The 24,743-nt window shown below is 37.9% G+C and overlaps 1 protein-coding gene across 2 annotated transcripts; it reads right to left on the bottom strand.

Moving 5' to 3' along the window:
* Positions 1 to 610: 610 nt before the first annotated feature.
* osbpl1a (oxysterol binding protein-like 1A) lies at positions 611 to 24,531 on the bottom strand. Of its 2 annotated transcripts, XM_086161763.1 has the most exons (29): positions 24,214 to 24,531; positions 20,295 to 20,425; positions 20,131 to 20,216; positions 19,970 to 20,044; positions 19,700 to 19,811; positions 19,489 to 19,574; positions 18,953 to 19,097; positions 18,374 to 18,441; positions 18,231 to 18,275; positions 16,419 to 16,492; positions 16,248 to 16,311; positions 16,056 to 16,157; positions 15,073 to 15,195; positions 14,890 to 14,971; positions 13,761 to 13,867; positions 10,445 to 10,607; positions 9,533 to 9,701; positions 9,149 to 9,224; positions 8,678 to 8,812; positions 8,453 to 8,550; positions 8,140 to 8,322; positions 7,915 to 8,022; positions 7,598 to 7,687; positions 6,418 to 6,544; positions 4,564 to 4,668; positions 4,363 to 4,486; positions 3,388 to 3,478; positions 2,745 to 2,762; positions 611 to 2,264 (listed from the first exon to the last, which is right to left on the bottom strand). In XM_086161763.1, exons 2-29 carry the CDS (start codon positions 20,416 to 20,418, stop codon positions 2,162 to 2,164), a joined length of 2,883 nt encoding a protein of 960 aa, XP_086017889.1. In that variant the 5' UTR covers positions 20,419 to 20,425; positions 24,214 to 24,531; the 3' UTR covers positions 611 to 2,161. The 2 variants fall into 2 exon arrangements, with proteins under 2 accessions (XP_086017889.1, XP_086017890.1); XM_086161764.1 differs by lacking the exon at positions 2,745 to 2,762.
* Between the last annotated feature and the right edge of the window lie 212 nt (positions 24,532 to 24,743).

Genomic DNA, 24,743 nt, shown 5'->3' with positions numbered 1-24,743 from the left:
TATCATGCAGTGTTATCTTTTCATAGGATAATAGTTATTTTGATCCAGAAAAAAAATGAATGCTCCTAAATGTTTGCAGTTTAAAACACAGAGGGATTTGGAAAATTGTTCGCATCAAATGAAAATACTAACTATAAACTGAGTATACTGTTCAAGTAAATGCCATCCGTGCAGAAAGCCACATTGTGACCCAGTCAGTGGTGGCTTCGGTTTTGTTTTATTTACTTGATTGACCTGCTGTAGGTTTCCATGGAGATCAGGCCCCTTAAGCCAATGGGCTGCCCCAGTCCCTGCTTGGTGTGTGCCATGGAGCTGCAGAGGACTTTTTTGAGTGACCCATCTGCAGGGGATCTGTGGTGTTAGTATATGCACTACCATATTATCATAATACACATCATTTGTGGCCCAGCGAAGCAAATACAAAAACGCTGCACAAAATTTTAATTATCTACTTAACTGTCAGCCCAGGGAACACTGTGACATTGTTTAATGGGTTAATAGAGCGATGCTGCCCAAAGGACCTCCTGGGCCCAACTATGCCCCAGATGGAATCTTCGCTTTTGCCCTGCTTGGCCTCGATAGAGATTTAGTTCAACAAGGGACAAATCAGTTTCTATTTATATATCAAGACTTTATTTACTCATCTTTAGTTTTGACATATAAAGACATTGGCTCAGAAGTGGTCGAATGTGCAAAAGTGACAGAAAACCAAGTGCGACAGGTTTGCTGAAATGTAACAAAGTAAGTCTGTCACCAGGTTTGGGTGACAAATCAATAGTTACCTCTTTTTTATCTTTTTTATCCATAAAGCTTTCCCACTTGACAATATGAAAATTGTGAGTAATCATTTTAACTTATATTACTGCAAACAAGCAATTTATCAAAGTAATCGATTTTTCTAGTGTACATCTTTTCTGAACACTTGTTTCTTCAGTAAATGACTTTGTGCAGTGTGCAGAAAAGCAGACCCTGCAGCCATGCAGGATAATTGCTGGGAAATCAATGATGATGATAAACTAACGACGACCACAAAATTCAGTGTTGAGGTCTTGACCTAATTTGGCTCATCACTTTGGAGTTAGATTTAGTGAAACAAGTTTTCATGATAAATGTTAAGTCACTGCATTATTTTGGAATTTTCTTTATACAAGAGCTTTGCTAGTATTGTTTTATCTGCCCGGTCCTCGTCTAGAAGAAGGAATTAAAGCTTCCAGGATGCCGGCTGTAGGCCTGACTTAATTCTTCTCCACTCTATAAAAATAGTCATAGAAAAAATGTTATCAGATTACATTTTATTTTTCAGATTCTCTTGAAATGTGTCTGGCATTGCAAACACCTTCATATGAATTGCTAAAATCCACATATGTACAGAAATGTGTTTTTTTTGTTTCCCAGATTATTTTATACCACAAAGCTTTGTATAGTGGCATAATTGAATTTAAATATTTTCTACATTATTTACACAACACAGTTGCAAAAGGATGTTGTCTGATCAACCATGGCGTATCTTCCAACTTTTTTTTTCTTTCCCCCCCCCCTCACAAATTTAATTAACAGAGGTTTTTACATTTTTTGTGTGGGTGTGGAATTTTTCCTCAGAAAAAAATATTCATAGAAAAAACAAACCAGTGCAATAAAATCTTTCACTGATTATTGCTCATAGAGAAAAATAAATATTAAATGTAAGTATGTCATGTAAGCCTTCATTTAAACAGGAAAAAATACTGCAAGAGGTTGCATGTTATGCAAGTTTAGTTTAACCCTGTCATAGCAAAAAATGAGTATCATTGAGGTTAATGATAATTCATGCTGGCGGAGAGGAGTTAGAAGCCAAACAGGGTCAAAACGCAAATATCATCAAAAGCAAGTCAAAATGCTAATAAACATTAAATCATGGTTACATATCTTTGCAATGTCCATCATTAAACAGAAACTACTTAGTCCGTCTGTAAAAACAAATGCAACTTTTCAAAGCAACCTTGTATATTGACTGATTATTGACAATTTTATGCATAGCTTAAATAAAGTAAGTAAGGCCACACAGTGTAAGATCTATGTCCGTACATTTTTTACAGTTACTGCAGCCCTAAAAACGGTTCAATGCCCGCTCTATGACTGATGGAACTTTGCAGAGTTAGGTCCTCTCTGCTGGAAATGTCCATTAGTATATGTCTGGCAGCGTACTGTACTTCCTGTCCCAGTATCCACCAGATAAGAGCCAGTCCTGGGAGTTGGTATGAGGGTTTGGTCCCTGCTGAAACCACCTGGGAACACCACACATACAAAATCAGTAAATACAACCTCAAAGGAGACTCAACTGCATATTGTAAGTCAAACGGACAAGGGGAATTGAGCGGGGAAAGTAATGCATGTTTAATCAAAGGGAATTGGGTATGCTCCGTCAGACACGGTTTTGTCAGCTACTTCCTTCAAAATCAAATAAATATTGTACTGTTTGATCTTTCCTTTGTGGAAGCAGAAAAAGCAATAACACTGACTCGGAAGCCTGAATTGAGTAATTCTATTAAGTGCCACTAGGGGGAACTGCCATGCAGGTGAAAGGAAGAACAGAAATTATTAATCTCACGGTCCTCGAAAGGACCTTAACCTGAAGGGAGGTACACAGGTTAAAGCAGGATTTTATTGGGGGGGCTTATAAGGAGTATTTAGGAAAATGAACATCGCAAGCTTGCATGATTATCAGACACATTTTTTAGATCAGTCAAATGGTGCATAGCTCTAACCTTGGGCCAAGAGCACTCCTTGACATCAAAGTAAGCGATGCAATGCAAAAACAGAACAGGAAAAGGAATTAAAAAACATAATTACAGTTGGATTATTACAGAACAATGACAAGGGAGATATTTATACTGTAAAGGTAAACCATATTAAAGGGTCATCCACACCAATGATAAAAAAGTTATTTCCTTTTAAGTATTAATCTTGTGTGAGTCCGAATCAAATCCATTAGCATAATTACATGAGTGTGCAAAGCAATTAAAAGCAAAATATGGTGAGTTTTTGATTGGATATTGTTCCAATTGATGTATCAACATGGAAACCCTTGCTTAATCAAAGACAGTTTTTTTTATTTTCTTTCAGTCTATTTAAACAGAGATTGATGCTTTATCTCAGAAAATGATAGAGCGGATAATCAAACTGCAAATAATCACACAGAATTATTCAATGCAAATTTTTGTCTTTTGTACTAATATGACCTAGAATTGTATTGATATGAAATTAGGACCTTGAGGTGGATCAATTTGACATGGAATTGTTAAATCCAGTAACAAACACATAAGCACACGTATAAGGCATTGAAATACCTTTTGCATAAAACTGAATTCCTGCACAATCAGACATTTCTTTTTCAAATAACAAGCTAACCTTGTCTTCCAATCTTCCTCTGATTTGGCCCGGTTCTTACGTGCAGCTCGCTGTTTCTCTTCAAGTCGTTTTTTCTCCTCACTTGCGAGATCTATTCAAATAATCACATGTTATGGTTTTAGACTCTGCTACTTTTATGCATTGTGAAGGGGGGGGGGCTGACAAGCTTCTGATTGTCAGATCACTCAATGATTGCTTCAGTCCGATGATGAAACTTTCAAGGATACAAGCATTTTTCAAACACTTTGTGCTTTCTGAAAAAAGAGGCACATCTGTGTTGTAAAAGTATAAACTTGATCACTAAAATCACACCTCAATATGAATAATTTATTCAGATCCGTGTCCATGCTATGGTAATGATATCATCGCTTACATGGTATGCAGCTCTATACAATTTCTTTCTAAATCCAACTACATCCATCCATTGCTGACAGCATGGATGAGAGACGGTTTTACAGGGTTAAAATCTGCTGTTTATGTCACATTTCACTATGGTTACAAACTCTTATATGGATACAAATGTAGGTCAATCTGGCTGCTAGCACTGCCAGTAAAATTGATTTGCTCATTTTTATCAGGGGCCCATTTTATTCAGGAGCAATTGTCCAAAGGAAGAGTTTTTTCAAATAAAGATGGAGTCAGATGCACCTGAGAGACAGATCATCTCCTTTATCGCACTCTCTGTATATGTACATATATGCAAAGATTTTTTCAATATCCAATCACATAAGGTCAATACGCAAGTTAAGTCCAGTGACCTTTTTCATTATTGAGATGCTCTTCTAACTGTGCAGTCTTCTACTTTTGAGAAATAGCTTTAACTGGTTCCACTGCGTCTTACCTCATAGTACCTACTATGATAATAAAAAAAACGGTTACATTGAAGGATTGGAATACCAAGTTCAATTGCTAATGTGAATGGGGTCATTGAATTTTGATCCACTTCTATCTTTATATGTGACGAACAATTATTACCGATATCACCATTTTCCATAGCCCGAATGTCTGGTCTCAACCTGCAGTCAGTCTGCGGAATGACTCCCTCCATCTCCTTGTGCAGCTCATTCAGCTGCATTGCAAACGATGTAAAGCTATACATCTGTAACCGATAAATAAAATGTTAGTCAAAGGCCATTTACTGGTGTACCCATTCTCAAACAAAGATGCCTGTCTGACCTGGGCAGAATTTGGGGGCCTGGGAGCAATCCTCCACAGCAGCTGGCTTCCAGGAATCACTTCCACAGTATTTGCAGCTGGAAAAGGAACTTCATCACTGCCGCCCTGTGCATCGGCGGGAAAAACAGACATGAAACAAGTACAACAAATGCAGCACAACTTTGAGATTTCTTTTGTCATTCATAATTAATCATCTCATGACCCCTTTATCTTCTAACACAATTAACAGCAAGAACCCTAGAAACTGAACTACTTGAGCCAAGTAGTTCAAATCAGCACCAAAATAGGAAGAAGAAATTCATGCCACGACAACAATTATGCATCAATGGTAAACAATCTAAACTATAATAATAGCAGTCAAAGCGGAGCAATTGCTGTAAAAGGCTTTGGAAAATAAATAAGGAATATTTAATTGAAATTCATTTTATTTTAGTTTGTTTTTTATTGTAATTCTAAATCTGAAGATTATGATGGCCTTGAAATATTAAAATAAAACATGTTTAATTTTTCGTCGCTCAAACTATGTGCTACAACTGCAGGATGTGTGACACCTACAGGAAACCCATTTATTTTACAGCACTAACGTGCAGATGCTGTGAGCTAAGGTTCAGGGGCAATAATTACATTGACCAGGTAAAAAAATTTAATTGGCTGTTTAATTTGCAAGTATATATTTTGCAAATATAATTTGCAGCGTTGAGTAAAGTAGTCCTTTTTTTATTTGCGGTGACAGATGACTCCATGACCCAGTACACCCAGTGATAAAATGATGATGGCACATGGACACAGACGGCATGTTTGGTTTGCTGCGGGTGGAGAATATAAGTTCGGCCTTTTATTTCATAAAGACAAGAAAGACTTTAAATGTCATTCTTTTCTTTCGGCGTTCAACATGTTTTTGTTGCATGCAGATATACAATTTTGTTTGCTCTGTAGCCGTTGATTGATTTCACTTTTTTATATATAGCATAAAGGGAAAGAAAAAGAGATGTATGTTGTGTTATCTTTATTTTAGATGTCAAAATAGTTTTGTGCGGCCCAGTGCTTTCCCTGGCCCTTTGAGTGTTTAAGGTTGCTGACCCAAGACCTTTTTTGTTTGCCTCTTTTTTCAAACCTCTCTTTAAAAAACACCTTCAAGGCAAGGGAGAAAGAAAACCTTTTCACAATATTTATATTACTTTATTTCCTAATGTGTGGAAAGGTTAGTGACATTTTCAGACTATAGTTACTCACTAACTAACACAACAATACTTCATGATTTGACGTTAAAAGCATTAATTCCAAATGAGTTTTTACTTCGACAGTGCTTCTGAGGTAAATAGAAGATACACATATTGTATTTTAAAACAGGTAATGTTAATTCGGCCATGTCTTTCGTTTGTTCTGCATTGCAATTCAATCTGCCCTCACTTTCTATTAATGTTAGATATTGGGTTCGTTCAAGAGCCACATTTTGATCAATATAGCCGCAGTAATTGTACTGCTGTGCATGAAAGAAGCGGCTAATCGACTGAGACTAATACATGCTTTCACAGATTACCAAAAATTACTGAAAACGATAATATAAAGCCTAAATTACTCTGACAAATAATATAACAGAGCAATACCTGCCTGTTAGGCCTCTCTCAAATGAAAATGTGCTATTGCTGCTGATTTAGTTCTATTAATTCTTATACATTGTGCTCACTGTTTTTGCATTTGCATTTCCTCAAGAATCAGGGTGTTTCAATAAATGCCGAAAAACAGTGTAAATATAGCAGTCTGCACTGTATTGCTACCTGTCGTTTTCCATCAGCTCAGACAAGATTCTAATGAAAAATCACAGTGATGAACTCTAGGGGGCTCTGCTCATACCAGTTTGACAACTTTTTTGTCCTCAGCCTCTTTCTTGTTACTTTTCTTATGCACTTCGAGGGCAGCAGGATCAATCACATAAAGGCATTCTGTCCACTTCCCATACAGAGCGCACATCTTCTTTTTGCTGCAGAAAACAAATGCTGAATTATAATTTTTCCGCAGGCAACAGAGTTTTAAGATAATCTCTGGCGTCTGAACAGTTTCCATATGCAGTTTTGCACAAATGGTCATATAAACCAGTTGTGGACATGTTGTTACCCTGTATATCTCAGTGACACTTTATCTTTTCATACAAAAGTTATTTGGCTGCACAGCCCATGCCCCTATAGAACTGGTCCTACGAGCAATGAATTATTGAGAAAGTGAATTGTTAATTAACAATTTGCATGATGATTGGTTTCTGAAAGTTGGAAAAGTATTGAGGAGGAAAAACACAACCAACTTGATTTAACTTGTCCTTATTAACATCTGATTACAACTCAGTACATTTAAAGCTTATTTAATCACACTTAATCTACACTGTAATAAATTATGATAAAGTTTTTAAGCAAAGTGAATATGTTCTAGTGAGCACGTACGCTGATTGTCAGGATGTTTACCTTCCAGCTCACACCAGGGAAAATATTATTTTAGTTGCTAATTGCATCCAGTTGGGAATTGCAACAGGCATGATATTAAAGTTAATGACAGCATGTCATAAATTGTGCAATACATTTAAAATAAAACTGTCACTGTGCCTACAGATACTTTTCAGTCCTGTGGTATTCTAGGAAATACTCATTCCGGAATTATATTAGTAAAGATAAATATTGATACTACACATTTATAATGCATGTACATTTACGTAATTCATTTAGTGAGCTAAGGTGTTTTTTCCACTTAAACTTTATGCTTTGTTATTTTTTCCCGCTGATTAATTGAAAAATAAACTAAATAGATTCTTCCGTGTGTGGCCAAGAATGAAACTTTAGCAGCTATTCATTGGACTTTATATGTGAAAGACATTTTTGCTTATTGGGCAAATAACATACAGCATGTCGGTGTTTTATTCAGGTAATAGTAGGCAGATTCTCATTAACTTATTTCAGGTTTAAAAGAGCCAGGCTGCTGTTGCCAAATTTCGAAATGCTTTTTTTGCATAATTCTAAAAAAGGTCTGACATCTGTATAAGTTGTACCTCTTATCCAGAATATACCCTTCAACCTTATGCAACTCTTTGCCAAAAAGACCGCATGGTTTGAAATTCAGGAAGCACCTTTCACCAGTTCTGTACAAAAACGGAAAACACAACAGTAATGAATAGTTTCCTTCTCTGTCAGCTGAGTCATCCAAGTTCCTTTTTTTCGCTGTGACCTTATTCTACTATTTTGACTAAACTTCAACAGAATATTGAACAGCTCTGTGCAGCCTGTTCCATTTAAATACATATGCAAATGCTGAGTGGAGAGTGTCATATTCATGGATGGAAATGCCTGACGCTCACATAAGTCTTACCTGTGATTGACTATTTCCACATTTCCATATTGTTCAATCCACAGCTGCCCCACGATGATGTTGTGAACACAGCATGTGGGATTAGTCCATGTGTAAGTTTCATTGTGCCTGGAGAGATTGGACGCATTGAAGTTGTGAAATAGTATAGCCCATGTGCAAGATCTAAAAACGGCCATCAAAATGATAATTTTCTAGTTATGAGATTTCTTAAAATATGCTCCTCACATGGGCAGCTCCAGTGTAATGATGCCTTTCGGTTCAGCTTCCACACTCTTTCCCCAGAATTTGAGTTTTGGATAGATGGAACCATGAAAAACGAAGTCTTCCTTCAGGCCCTCTGCATGAAAGGCGCTCACGGGAGGGTGGTGGCTTACCTGCTCCGATATGAACCTGAAACCCAGATCCTCTCTAGAGTAATGGAAGACATGGGGAGATTTATTATGGGAGCAATCCAGGACAGATGAGAGGAGTACTGATATTGATGTGGCCAGCTCAGGTCATTTAAGCGAAGGTGTGTTTACTGCAAGATCTCACGTACCTGACCAGTTCATAGGTTTCTCCAAGCAGAGGATTGAAGGGTTTGCCAGTTCTCTCCCACTGGGAGGCCACAGCAGACACCGCGAATGCTGCTACACACTGTCAAAAGTAACTAACATTGTTACCGGGCGACGTTATAATCCAACTAAATGTGGCTATTGTTGGGGCAGGTTTTGTATAAGGTTTTTTTACAAGTATGTACATAAACAGGAAGTTAAACACATACCTTCATCCTGTCAATGGGGTCTGAAGAAAGGTTTGCCTGGTGGATAAGGTACGTGTGCTCCATGTACTCAGTCAGGCGCTGCAGGAAGCTCAGCGGCTCATTGAAAATCACTGGCATTGTAATCTTGGAGAGTTCCTGAAATGTACACAGGATGTTTAGCTACAGAGACTTGCCTTCTATAAAAGCTAATGTACAGCTGAGGCTGACGGTAATAGGGTGATGGATTTTGATGAGAAATTAAAGGGTCCCACCCTATATTTCCCACAGAATCCCAAATGTTCTGTCACGTGGATATAAGATCTTTGGCTAACTAAGACTTAAGCGGCAATCTGTTCCATCATCTCAAAATTTTTTTCACTTTAGAGTGGAGGACATTGAATGAGCCTCAGGGATCACATCCTATCTTGTTAATGATAAGAACACACTTGGATTTGGGTAACGGTCAAAAAGTGGAGCACTAATCATTCATACCATCCCGATGCAGTTCCTCAGAATACTCCAAATACTGAAGTCATTTCTTGAGAACATCGGTGCAGGTAGCCTGTCCCTAAATAACAAGCAGGCGGGTGGACAGACAGACAGACACACATTCACATACACATATCAACTTGATAACAACTGCAAGGTAAATTGATTAATTTAATAATTGCAAACTGCCACACATGGATATCAGTACAACTTTTTCTCTAAATTATTCACACTATTATGTTGAAAGTCATGAGCGGCAACACAGAAATGAAAAGTGTGAAAGGGTGGGTGGAGCTAATGGTGCTCATCATTTGATGAGTTGTGGATAAAAGCGCCGGGGTTCAGCCACCCGGTTAGGAAGCTGCAACGGCCTATGGTCCCACTGACCTATACTTTGTCACCCTGTTGGGTTGTGTCTCATCTTTGTTGCCGTGGTGATCGTCCGGCAACATGCTGGTGGGACTCCTGCTGAACATGAAGGATCCTTCCTCGTCCTCCTCAAAAGAGTGACTGGCCACTGTCTCAAAGCCGCTCAGGGAGAGCTCTGAGTCTGATTCTGATAAAGATGGACATGCAGAGAACATGTGACTACAAATTGTCTTTAAGTTATAAGGAAAAAGTATAAGCTATAATTAATCCAAACAAAGATCAAACATTGAGTGTTGTTGTTGTTTAGAGTTATTAGTTATGTAGCTGTCAACACACCTGCGACATTGTTTTACTATTAAGGTGTTCATCCACCAACAAAAGTAGTTTTCAATAATCAACCTGGAACAAATTATTGTCACAGTAACCGAAAAAAAGCAAAATAAAATACAACACTCCAATTAAAAGACTTGTGTGTTGGTTAACTAAGTGTCAAAGCTCAGCTAAAGCAGGGGTGTGTAAATAATCGAGTGTTATTCAATTGTTATTGATTAAAATAAAACAAGGCAAAACTTTTACAGTCATGCTCAGCATAAATGAAGTCTCATCTCCCAACCTAATGAAGCCATGTGGAAAGTATCAGGACACATTGTCAATAGGATCAAATTATATAAGAAGTACAAACATGTGAAATCCACAAAAACACCTGCAGGTAAAAAAACAAACAAACTTCAGGTTTAATGTATTACACAATTTAAGGTTATTTCAACAAAATCAGGAAACACTAAAGTTAACATCCAAACATACCAAAGACATTCACCAACAGGAAAAAGTATTCCAGCGTCCTACAGGTGAATGATAAAGAGTTTCAGAGGGAGCGTGTCAAAGAACTGCCAGCATCTCCCAAGAGTGTTTGATAAGTTGTCAGCTCACCAGACACCGCATCGTGGAACTCGTCCTCACTGAGGGCACTCGGCTGTGATGATCCCTTGACAACGGATTGCTCGAGTTCGTGGTGCTCGGTGGCAAGAGTCTGCAGCGCTTCCGAGAGGATCTTATTCTTCTCTACCTCAAGCTCCAATTTCAAACTACGCACCTGAGCTCACCACACACAAACAAACACACCGTGTACACACACGCACACACACGCACACACAAACATGCAAACATTTGAAAATAAACATAACCCCTTACATTGACTATGTAGCATGTTTGTTTTTTTTTCTTTACATGTTATTGCCATTCCAGAAAGACTAACAGGGAAACCAAACGTACTAAGTAATCAAGCCTGAGAACAACTGCAATGGCAGTGAGTCTGCGACGTAAACAACGTGCTGATCAACTGATCCCCCTTCAGCACCGCCGTTATTGGACCCGAACAAAAACGGGTTGGAACCAGGTAATGCAGGGGAGCTGCCTTGACGGCTCTGGTCTCAAATGGCTTTTCAGGTGAACATGATTCCCAAAGACAAGAGGAGATCAAATGACGGTAACAGACTCATGTATAAATCGTCAGCTGGACCGCACTTTGGAAAAACTCCAGCAGGAGCTTTTCAGAAAATCTTGAAAAATAATCATTGAAAGTTTATCACTCATGAGAAATAAAAGAAAGATCAGGTCACGCATTTTGAGGTGGAGGGACTTCTGTAAACTGAATGATGGTGGATAATATCCCATCATAACATAACACTGAAGTATAAGAGGGCAATCCTTCTGCTTAACCCTCTACAAGTGGCCCACAAGTGCAAACCAGTAGAGCAGGGGCTGGAAATTATATTTTTATGAATAGAGGCCAGGCATCATGTATAGACAAAGAGACATGTGCTGGTGTTATTACTAACTGAGATGGTCCCTATTCACTGTGAGCTCAGAGACTCTGCAGTCCTTTTATCGTAAGAGCTGCCTCTGCAGCTCACAGTTCAAAAGGCTGCGCAGCTGAGTGATGGGAGGCCCAGGCCAGGTGTAAGCCCTGAAAGCACTGGACTGGCTATCACACAAGTGGGAGCAGCGCTGCCTCTTTTTATGAACCTAGACAAATTCAGCTCTTGCTCAAGAGCAGGATCAACAAGTGGGAGGGAAAACACAAGGCGATAACGGGAATATTTATTTTACTCTGTTTTCTTAAATACAAGAGTTTGACATCCAATGCCCTGCGATGAAATTCTGCTAATAATGCTGTAGTAAAAAAAGGACAGAGTTCAAGGATGAAAGAATGAATGAAATTGAGTATGCCTCAATTTGCATATTCAACAACTTACTTATTTCTACCTTACAACTTGTGAATGTACCAGGCTGCTATGACAAATTATTTTCCCTCTGGCATTAATCAAGTCTGTCTGTACATCTATTTATCATAACAGTAAACCACTGCAGGATGGCAAACAGCAGCATCAGCAGGGAGCAAATGGTGACTAATTTTAAGTCCGCTGTGACAGTTGTATGGGCCTTGTATTATGGGACTGCTGTTGGGCAGAGAACTGCTGGGTCTGAAACCAGTGAATTGAATTATATGTTATGGATACATGATATATGTTATGAATGCTTTAGCTTTACTAACTATTCACAAGCCTTACGAACACTGGGGAGCCCGATGTCATGAGCACCAAAGGAAATACTGGATTTAGTCAAGTACTACATTATGATTTAATTGCTCTGCAGGGTTGGTTGCTACGTGTATAAGTGGTGTCAGTTTTTTTTTTTTAAATCCTCGTAGGGTCTAATTTATTCGCTCGGTCCTTCCATTATCATCAAATCTATTGAATCACACATAAAGGAAAACCAATGCAAGAGCTTATAATCACTGCACTTGACAGGGCTGCTTATAAGATGGTAAGAATTCTGCCTTTTTAAACAAGTACAGTAAGAATCCTCTTGATAATGGTATTTATACAGTATGCATTCTTAGGGTCAGGTCATTCAAATCACATAAAATCTTCCGAGTAAGAAATAAAGGACAGGCATGAAAATGTGTTTCAGGTGAAATATTTTTAAAAAACAAAGAAAAGAAAATTAATTTTTTGGAATTACATTTTTTTATTGTTGGATCGGCATATAATTGTTGACTATGTTGTCACTCAAGTATCATACTTTCAGTCTGACTTATTCACTACTGAAGAGGTAAACATATTTTCTGTTTCTACTTTACTTTCTTGTTGTCAGGGTTAGGCTTCGGCAGGCGTGGGCTTGCTGAGCACAAAATTGCCCCAGATTGCCGGCTCCCCTGGCGACTGGCGATCAATGAGGACTTAAAAGCCAGAGCTTTGAGTCTCACCGGTTGCCGGGTCATTCGCTGATTTCCCTCGGTCTCCCACACAATGCACTTCTTTCCCTTCCACCTATGAGTTTATGTCAGCTCCTCTCACCTGGCCACCCATGACCCGACCGTGCTTCTTTTTCTGTGCACACCAGTTGCTTTCACCTAGTTACCCGTCGCTGACTGGACTTCTCCCTAATTGGTGTATAGTAGCGCGTTCCTCTGAGCCGCCCGTCCCCGAACGGGCTTCTTTACTCTTCGTTGTATGCTAGTGCCTCCTGCCCATACTTCTTCACGTACCTCTTCCCCCTTCCGACTAAACTTGTTTTCAACCCCCATCTGTTTGATGCAGAGACCTGTGTCTGCGTGTGGGTTCAGCCTCCTGACCCATAATATTTGTTTTGCTAATTTGCTCATAACCTCACTACTTGGTAAATTCATCCAGTCATGATTTATATCTGATTCTTACAATTAGTAATCTAAAAAAAGGCAATGGATAACATTGAAAAAATGTGCAAGAAAAAATAAAAGGTCATCGAAAAAATGAACTGTACAAAAAAAAGTACAAGGAAAGTACAAGAAAAAACGTACAAAAAAAATGCTAATTAACAAGAAATCATCAAAATAAATTAGCGAGAAATAACATATAAAAACACAAAACAAATTAGAATTAAGTTTTTGTCATACTGGGACACAGTTAAATTAATGTATCAAATCAGCTTTTTGATTTTTCTTTTTTGTAACTTGCAGGTATTGTGATATAGACAGATTTAGACCTTCTGAATTTTGTGATGAATGTGATATGTGGGTATCTGTGATATTCTTTTATAAAGCCCTGTCCAGTTCCCATGCTTTATTATAACAACTGAATCTAATCAAGTGTTATTTTTGTGGAGAATATGCTGATAATGAAACACATAAGAGAAAGGCATAGCCACTGTCAGAAATTTACTGCATAAGAAAACACAGATCTGTCCTGGCAATTGAGACACCTACCCCTTCCTGTCTGGAGAAGAGACTCAGGCAGATGCTGAGGCTAGAACTGGTCTCACTGGACAGCTCACAGATCCCCTGCATTTTCTGCACAACTGCAGATGGAACCCCTGTGGGAGGAACATATGGTTGGCCATTGGAACAAAGTAATGAGTGAGCTTGTAGAAAAAGTCAAACTCATTAAGAGGAGGGAAAAGGAGGACAGTAAAGTTAAACTAAGGCATATGATGACATAATAACACGAACAGAAACAGATGGAGGATTTCACACAGTATATTGCCTTCATTTAAATCTAGGTTTGCATTTTACCTGTTCACTTGTTCTTTAAAAAGTTTAAACACATACATCTATAACACCACAGCTACAGTGAGATTTGTTGTTATACTGAGGAGCAATTACATTTAACTGTATACAGAAATCTGACACAGTATTATTCATTTGGTGTTTTTAACTTTGCTAAGATCATTGAAAACTTACAATAATGTAGTTTTTCCTTGGAACCTTTTCCTTAAAACTTGGAATTGTTTACTTATGTCAGGTTTCCTAGAGTTACTTAACCCCTTTGATGTAGTTTGCGACACGCTTACTTCCTGTCTTGGACACGTATCATTTCTGATATCTTTTAGATAAGTTCAGGGAAGTTGAAATTCAGAGAAAACTTTGTATGATTTTTTGTCTGAGTTAGGGTCATTTCTTGCTGTTTTTCTAAAAGCACACAAATTCATGATTACATACACATGATTGCACACACACATAAACACGCACACACGCACACAGTATATATTAATTTGGGATTTCTTTAGCTAAAGGTAATATATATTTTTAAAAGGTGAATGATTACCTTTTTAACTATAACCATCTATCACCCTTTTTGAGAAAATAATGAAAGCTGGTGGACTGAATGAAACGGATAAATATTAATTGATAAGATAAAACTAGCCAAAATAGCAAATGAATATTTCGTTTGATGTTCTTTTGCTATTTTGGCTTTACTACAATTCTGCATTGCAGTTTGTAATATAATAAAAAATCCTGGTCTATAAAATTACAACATGTAATTTATAACGATATTTTGTCTAGTCCTACAGATTTTATACATATATTCCAATGACGTTGAAGTAAAATGCTTTACTTTCTGCCAGTCCATCATTTTTCAGCATAGATAAGAACGATGCCACCTCCTGCTCCAGTTTTTGACGGCTGGCCTCCGCTGCCTGTGTTAAGGGATGAGAGGAAACATAAACGATCATTACGACATATTAATCAATGTTTTTTTTAAATCCATTTTTTTTATTTTTATTTTATTTTAAGCCACCTGAAGTGCATCTGTTAGCTCGCCTAGAGAGATCACTTCATTGTCCTCCTCCTCACTGCCTTGCTCCTGAGAGCAGTAGTGTGTGCTATAGGCTGAGTGCTCCTCCACAGCATCCAGCCATGCCTGCAAAACAAGGAACACACGGTCATCCAACATTGTTGTAATTGTTTTAAAGACACATCAGTCTGGTAGTTACAACACAGGAATATTTTGGAACTACAATCATCTTTCTGTAACTCCTGTGGTTGCGTTAATATTTTTCAAAATAATATAAAATAAAGGAAAATGATAGGCTAGCATGAAGAGTGCCATTCCCAATATTTGTATTACATTTCTAGATTGTGTTTTATGCTTGAGTTTAAAAGACATTCTACAAAGAACTCATCCATTACTTGACTTTATTACATTTGATCTGGTTTAAGGCTTAATTTGATTATGTACTGATTCCTTTAAATAATATGTCAGGAAATATAAGATGGAACATATTGAGTGTATTCTACTTCATAAATGGTTCCATAATTGTGGATATTTTAAGGTTTCACAAGTTTGGTGATCTCTATGACAAATTTACATTATAATACAAAAGTGACTGGTGGTCAAAAAACGTGGTAATTGAGGAGAAAAGACTCTATGCCCTTAAATGGATAAAGTTAATTTTCAGTTTATTATCTATGATAATTGTCTGTGGAGGTTCTCAGGCAACCGGGTCATTGCATATTCTTGTCAAAATCTTCTTGTCATGGCAACTGAAGAAAATCAAGTCCAGTTGCCACAACAGGAAGATTTTGAGAAGAATTTATGATAATGCATTTTCCTGCCATTTAAAATTTACTCTTAGTGAGGAAATGGAAGCGTTACTTGGAATAAATGGTTAGTTAAAGATACAGCGCAACATGAATTTGGGTGCATTGATGAAAAAGCCCAAATGGACTCTCATGATGTGTAAGAATTACAATGACATTCAACAGAGAAATGAAAATTACCTTTCTTGTTTCCTCTGGGTTGTTTTTCGGCGGCACTTTGAAGTGATGAACGGTGTCATCGAAGCACTTAAGGGTGAAGAAGCAGTTGTCCTTGGCTCGGACCTGAAAAATTAACACGTACAAATTGAAGCTTTATCCTCAGAGAAAGCTCAGCAGAGCAGGTTGAAAATAATTTAATAAATTTTGACTTACCAAACTGTGAGCGTGTGTGAGAGATTTACAGCCTTGTCTTCTGACACTGGCAATGGCATCAGACCTTTGCAGGAGATAGTTGGGCAATTTCAGATTCTGTACTTTTGAAGCGGCAAACAAAATCCTCAGTCTTTGACACATTTGACTAAAGCAGCCAGAAAAAATACCTACTGTTTTGAGTACCAGGACAAAACCCCGTCCTGGAGAACGACCCAGTAGGAGCGCCAGCCGAAAAATCTGGAGCTCTGCAGGACGACGTAATACAGCATAAGCCAAGAAGAAGCAGTCTGATTGTTCTTGATTTCTTTTTTTTTTTTTTTTTTTTTAATTGATGTTGGCTCAAAGAGCGTCTAAAATCTCGAGAAAACAGGGCACACTTGGAAGCTGGCTCAGCAAATTAAACAGAGAAAAGCTGCATTTAAAAATGTACATGGCAAATACTCAAACATGAGCAACAATAAAAAAAGCTTTGACTGTCAAACAGGAGTCAACTATTTCTGGGTTGATGCCGTGACTGATTGGATCAGCGGGAGAGGGCATGGGTGGGGTTGTCCTAAGTTGGCTGTTACATCAAACAGAAACGAGCAGACACCTGGCCATTATGGTCAGTGTCGCTTTTCACATTTTCCTGAAATGTTGCTTTACTTAATTGGAAACGTTAAAAAAACAGAAAGCTTTACAAGAACAGTTCTTAGCCATTAAAGGCAAATCCAAATCAATGTATTGCAATTCCACTGTTTGTCATACAGACAGATTAATTTATTCTAGAAAGAACTATTATTGGAAGGGTCTTTACTGCTGCTCCAGCTGACAGACTGCATTTTTATTGACTATTAACAAAAGTAAGCTGTTCAATTCATCTCAAAGGACAGTGCTAATCTCCAATAATGGGCTCGAGGTTCAGGATAGAACTGTTGTCTGTGTAGGTTCCCAGTCATCTGGGTCATGGTGAATTCTTGCTGAAATCTTCTTGTTTTGTCAACTGGACTTGAATTTCTTCACTTGAAGACGACATTGTTTCTTTTTTTAAAAGAAAGCCCCTTGAAACAACTCTCAGTGGCAGAATCATCACACATTTGAAGTTAAGACAATGGCAATTTAAAAGTAACAAAATTCTGAAAGCACAAATCACCCAGTGTGAAGATAACAGTTGATGGCTCTTTCCTTTATTGGTCATAAATGAAGATTATCGATGGGAATTTGTGTGTTATGTTTTCAACACAGGTGCAGGATGTTTAATTCATAGTGGTTTGGAATATTTAAATACTGAGATTCTTTTGAATAAAAAATGGATCGCTTAGTGTATTTGTGTGTGATGAAGGAGGCTGGAAAGTGCATACTGCCATGCAAGATGTTGCATTGAGGAACTGATAAGCCACTGCTTATGTTTACTCTGACTTCCTATCAAAGAAACAATGAAGATCTTTTTAGCTTTTTTCATGAACATCTGATTTCAAAAGTGCTTGCTTTCTAACAAATGTCATAACTGACATCAGAACTGGGCCAAAAGCTAGTCGAATATTTATGTGTGGTGTATTATACTGTATGTACAAGTGCATATAAAAGTTAAGCAGAATTCATAAGGAAAGCGGTCATCTTGCACACTAGTGCACTATTAGTGTACTATTAGTGTACCAATTAAAATTCAGAGATAAAGGATAAAGAGAGCAGAGACATAAATCACTCTTTAAACATGCGAGTGCAAAACATAATGTACATTTAAATGGAGTAATTCACAATTGTAACATTGAGGAAGCAGCGGGTCAGAAGGTTGGATGATCAGAAAATATTTGTTGTTACAGTGTTAACCATAAAGTTTCATATTTAGTAACTAAAAATCTTTGTTGTAACTGATGATTGAAAGGTTTCTGAAGCCCATGTGATTTGGCTTTCTTTACTGGATTTGCAGTTGCATCTCTATATCACATAAAGAATTTTCCATGCCAACTTTCTATTTCAGCTGCAATGTTGGCCGGACCTTACCTTCCAGAGGAGTCCCTCATACTTCTTCACGTGTCGGGTCATTACCTGCAGAGACCGCAGAGGAAAAAATGAGGAAACCTAGAGATAAACATAAAACCTATCAAAAAAAAACACACAAGACAAGATATTAGCTCAGCACTCACGCGGTGAAAGCTGCCCTCGAGTACTTGCTTCATTGCTGTGTCACTGGCCAGGTCAAATGCAGTCTGGCCTGCGTGATTCAGAATAAAAAAAAGAGGAAGTTAATCACGCACAAACCACCATGCACACACAACATGCACACCTGTGCCTGATATGTGACTTTCCCTTTCACGTCATTTGAATTGACAATCACATCTGAGTCCCAAATGAAACACCTGCATTGCAAATATATAATCAGGAGTAATACCCCTAGAGATTTCCAAGGTTGTGTGTTCAAAATGTTGATTGTGAGGAATATGACTAAAACTTTGGTCATAATATTGTAATAGACTGTAATGTCATTTGTTATTTTATTTTCCAGTGACAAATTTCATAAAGTCAACACATGCTGCAAAAGGAGAGTAGCTTCAACAATTAAACCGGTCCACTGATTTAGAAAACATGTGAGGGACTGTTTGGACAAGTGGGTCTCTGATGCCAGGTGTGTTGTTGGCCGGACTAGCTGCATGGATTTTACTCTGTTGTAGGAAAAAGAATGCAAAATTACCCCATGGCTGCCAGCTATTCCTGTTGGATCTTACCATTCTTGTTGTTGATATTGGGGTTGGCGTGACTCTTAAGTAACCTCAGAGCACACGGTTTCTGGCCACGATAGGCTGCACAGTGTAAAGGAGTATTGCCCAGCAGATCGGTGCAGTTTATATCTGGCGGTTTCTTCATGCACAGCTATGGTGAAAACACAGGAAAAGGAAGGCAAACAAATTGGTTATCTGGAAAAAAAAAATGTTCTCTATCTTTTCTTAAAAAGAGTGAATCATGCATCACTAATTTGAAATCTGCGGCCAACCATCTGGAAGTTCTATGATAGCAAAATTCATAAGCAGTTTATTTTGCATGTTTTTACCCATAACATTACCAGTTGTATTATCAGTGATACCGAGGTACAAATTTAAATTTCGACCTCAGAATTTAAACCCTTCCTATTCCTATGTTGCTAAACAACTACCTGAAAAGAAGTCTAAGCTTTGCAACTTCCGTGTTATTGTCTCAAAGTGACATTACCTTTCTGACTATGTTGCTCTGTATCTTTTGGAACATTCATTTAATTGCTACAAACCAGCTTGGCCAGCGTTGAAATGTCTCCTTCTCGAGCAGCTTCCAGAAGTTGCTCTTCCAGTTTCCTCTCCTCTGTTCTTTCAGCCGCTGGCATAAATAAAGTGATTGGATATGAAAGTATTGGATGTGAATTATAAAGGTGACTTGCGTGGCAAAAGATGGGAGGTTGTTCTGTATGTTATATTTCTTGAATGGCAACATGTCTCTCTCACCTTCTAACATGCTTCTGATCTCTGGATTTTGAGTGACATCTTTGGGAATCTGTGCAGTCCCATTGATGACAGTAGCACATGCATCATAGTGCAGCAGCAGCATGACAACCTCCTGATCGTGGATGATTGATTGATTGATTGATTGATTGATTGACTGACTGACTGAATGGATGAATAAAGGCATGCACAAAATCATACTATCCACACAGAGATGAGAACAGCGGCAGAAAAACGGAAAGTGGAAATGGAAGAATCCGGCTATAGAGGTACCTTTCTCCCTGTGAAGGCAGCTTTATGCAACGGTGTGTCTCCCATATTGTTAGGTAAGTTGACGTCTGCTCCTGCCTACGATATGTAAGAACACACTCTTTTTAATGAAGTCATTTAAATCATGTAATGTAATGGGATGCAAACAGTAATAATAACTGTACCTTAAGTAATTCCTCCACTACATCTTTGTGTCCAAAATAACAGGCCAAGTGAAGAGGCGTCCAGCCCAAGTTGGACTTACTCTTTCCTGAGAAAAAAAAACATACTGAATTGCAACAGCTCAATGTACAGTATGATTTCTTGTTCCCAGGTGTTAATGCGGTACCTTTGCAGTTGATGTTGATTTGCATCTCGTCCCTGACCATGGACAGGAGCAGCCTCTGAATGCCTGAGAGATCTCCATTTCTAGCATAACGCAGGAACTGCTCATCTGGCTCCAGCTCCTCCATGGGACCCCTGGGCAGCAGGAAAAGGAGGTTTTAGCTTTGTAGTTTTAAGTGTAATCAAAAAGGTGCTCTCAGAGGCGCTTATGCATTGAATCTCTGACTCTTTGGGATTTTTTTATTTTTATTAAATCACTTTTGGATTAGTGAACGTTAATAAATGTAAAATAAAAATCCCATTTAAGTTGTGCTCTGAATTTTTTGTCAAAGGCTTCCTGCTGGGAATGAGCATACAGCAAATTGCTTAGATCTTTTACATATGATACATAAAACTCTGCTGTGTAAAAAAAAATTAATGCACTCATTGAAAAATCCTAGACTTACAGTTTCACCACTTTTTAAAATAGTATTTTGGCTGATAAACCACAACCACTTTTGTAGTTGTTCCCTTCCGGGCAATGAAAATGCAACAAAACAAAGCCACAAAATATGTATGAGACACAATACACCAATGTCTATCTTTTAAAAACTTGTGCTCATAAATGACTGACAGTGCAACACTAATGTTAAAGTTTCATGTTGGTCAATATATACAACACATGAATACTGACAAATCTGTGAAAAGGCTAATAGTGGCAGAATTATATATAATGGTTTTGGCTAATACTGGTGAAATAATGAAGTGCTAAAAACTCTTTGGTGGGTCTAGAAGTCACATGTTTCATCTGCCTCTTAGTGGTGAAATACCTAACACGCAAACAGTTCAACAGTTATTTACAACAGAGAAAGCCTATTGGATGAAAGTTGAAAAGTCTTCCAGAAATTAAGCAACTTAACCACAATAAAATGTATCAGCAAACATCAAGTAGTCTGCCTTTACTACATTCCCCATAGTGCACATGATTTTCAGCAGAAACTCCTTATGAGCTCACAGTTTCATGAAAGAGAGTTTCTGGTAAAAGCCTTGCATTTACAAACTCAAGCAGAAACATTTCTGTGTCATGTCATTATGGTGTTAAAACTTTCAGGGTTAGAGGACATAGACAAATTCTCTGTAACCAGTCATCTGGTGGCCAGCTTTAAAATCAAATGTCCTAAAACATTTGGCTTGGTTTGGAGAAGTTATCATGTAACATTACTATGAACAATAGCCTTCATGGCTGACAACACATGAAATTAAGGTCACATGTGACACATTGTGCGAGAGACTGGTTTCTCTTGTTAAACTGGGGAGGAAGGAAGATAATCCAAAGGATTACAGAAGTGTCAGTCACCAGACCAGCAATGTAGGAGAGGAGTCAAGCTCCTCTTTGTACACCAGATATCCGCATGACATTTTACGTTTCGAGACCGCGACAAAGCATGCTGTATGCAACATCATGGGATGTCACATGCTGATGAGGAAGAGTAAATGAACCAAAAAGGAAAAAAAAGATGCAATCAAATCTATGATGTGTATTAGGCAAGGGAAAGGACAACCTGACTGGCTCCACACCAGGTTTAAATATATGTGAAAAATATATCACTCTGGCTTTCTGTTAAATATGGCCACCATAGCAAACTTTTGTGTGGTGATATAACAGTAAGCCCTTTCCACAGGTCCTGTTTGTACACAGGTAAGACATAAATCACAAATTACAATAAACAGGATGTTAGTGGGGATTCTCAATTCCACGTTGGTGCTGAAAATCCCTGTGAAATGTGTGTTATCAAATTTAGGCTGATGTTTAATTGCTACTGATTGGGGGGAATTTGTTGCTTGTCCTTGTCATGTGATTGTTAACAGACTAAACTGGAATTTGATGATGTTACAGGAAGTTGTCATTTATCTTCAATTCATTCTTAACTTTCTATGAACCTAAAAATATAAGGAGGTGATTAAATTAGCTGTAAACTGTTTCAGTTAATCAATTTATTTCATGGATTCACTGGTTATTTTGCGGATGGTCAATGGATGAGAAAAGGCCAGCAAACTTGTGGCTTGATGACATTCTTACTTCTTTGTAATTGTAATTCCAAAATACAGTACATTCATCTCAAATTAGCAGTAGGGTAGGAGAAATAAAAGCAAAAAATGAAATCAGCATAATGTTGCAAAATTTTCAGTGGCAATATGCAGCTTTTGAAGTATTTCACATGTTTATGTTTTACATGTAAATATACGCGTGTGTGTGTGTATATATATATATATATATGTCTATAATTACTCTTTAGCCATCTTTTTCAATTTAAGATTTAATATGAAGAGTCTGTGACACTACAAGATATGAAATGTCTGTGACTTTTTCATGGTTAATTTTATTACCTCAAGCTGTTTTCATTACATCAGATGAGGAGCAATAAAAGTTAACGTTTTACTGGAGACAATTACATGTGAATATATATCTTGTTATGCATTCTTTCTATCTATCTATCTATATAGGTTCCAGTATCCCCCGTGACCCTTGTACCTTCAATCCTGTCATATTACTTACCTTCCAACTACTAAGGTGCATTTAAGTGCAGCTGCAAACCGAAGGTTGGGAAGCATGATTGTTACTGTGAGTAAATACAATCTTTTCTGCCTGAGAAGCTAAGAAAGCTTGCATTAATGCCACAGAATTGTTACATCAGTAACAATAATGCAGTGTTATAATGATAAACATTGGATATGGGATTTTTATTTAATTATTACATTTTACATATTAATACTTGAGTTAAAATAATAATATTGCCTGTGTAGTAAAGTTATATAAGCAAAGTAATATTCATATTTGACCAGTGAAGGGTCTTACACACAATCCAACTGATATATTGGTGAGCAGTATACTGTCCAGCATATACCTTTCCCAGGTATATCAATATCAATTCATACACATTTCTACATTGAAACTTTACAGATTGGTGACTATTTTTACATATTAATTATGTGATAAGGTTGTCCTCAGTGCTGTCTTCCTAAGAACCCAATCCCCATCTGGTTTTGCTGAAAGTCAGATGCACTGCCAGATTCATTGTCATTTTTTAACATTATTTTCAACCATTTATTATACAACCAAGGCCTTTTTACATGTTGAGTTCCATTACAGTCAATAATTGTTTTTGCTGAATACACTGATTAAGTTTGACTTAACATACACATAAAATGAATCTCTATGACAGTGTTTCCTAACCTTTTTTGAGCCACAGCACATATTTTATATTAGAAAAATCACTCGGCACACCATCAACTAAATATGCCAAAAACGTTTTTAATTGAGTAATAAGAAACTGTAGTCTCAATTTACTTACTCAGTGTGAAATCTGGCCTGTTTGACTGAACACAAAGCTGATATATTTGCGGGAACTGACGAAACGCAATCCAACTTTCATTGTATTGTTTTGAGCTCACCTTTTTTACTTCTTCTGACCACTCCTCATCCTTGGGCCTTCATATGGGTCAGAATGTTCTTCAGGACCAGAGTGTCCTGATTGATTACTTTTTATTTTAAAATATTCATCCATTGTGTATCACTGCTGCTGGCTCACTCGAAGCATCACTAACAACTCTGCTGTTTGAGCAGCAGCAGGCAGGTACACAGGTTAATTCATTACCTGTTGCCATATAGTGGAAGAGCATTAAATTATTCTGCCTGTAACACATTATCTACATTGATTAAATCATTTTTGGACCATTCAGGTGAAAGTGGACCTTTTTCCACGGCACACCTGATGATCTCTCATGTGCAGAGTGGTTGGGAAACACTGCTCTATGACACAAAATACTGGCCTTGATATTGTTTATGTTAATGGAGATATATCAATGAAAGCAAGCGGTAAACAGGCGCAATGCACCAAAACAACACCGTAGTAAACAAGATGGTCGATGAGGCTCAAACTTACTGTTCCAACTTGATCAGTCCAGTGAGATGGAATCTGGTATGTTCAGACGGCGCTGATCTCTTTGTAAATCACACACACGTATGGACGCACGCAAACTATCCGAAGCTGCGTGTGGTGTTTTAACCCCCCTCGTAGCTGCGACGTTGTGGCGCAAACACTGCGGCGCATTTCGGCCCGGGTCTAGGTTTGTCACACGCAACTCCAATTTAGCGGACGTAATATCTCTGTTTTGCGAAATCTGTCTCTCTTCACTCACGCACACATGTTACTCTGTTTTGTGTTTACACTGGTATCAGCTGATCTTTCCAAAGGGGAAGTTGTCCGAATGATTCCCCCGCTCCTTTCAAAATTAAAGTCTGGAGCGCAAATCGAAAACGTGCGAGTCTGGAATTTACATCGAAACATGTTATATCCGCTCACACCTCAATACCACTGCCGTTTACCCCCTTATTTGGTCTTGCCATTGTGTTTTTTTCTTGCTTTAAAAACATTTGACGCTCATAGAGCATCGGGACCCGGAAGTTGAAACA

The sequence above is a fragment of the Fistularia commersonii genome, chromosome 16, assembly GCF_037954325.1.
Source record: "Fistularia commersonii isolate RoL2024-O1a breed Wild chromosome 16, RoL_Fcom_v1.0, whole genome shotgun sequence".
Taxonomy (NCBI): Eukaryota; Metazoa; Chordata; class Actinopteri; order Syngnathiformes; family Fistulariidae; genus Fistularia; species Fistularia commersonii.
Note: the sequence above shows the minus strand (reverse complement) of the source record. Positions and strands in the feature narration are given on the sequence as shown.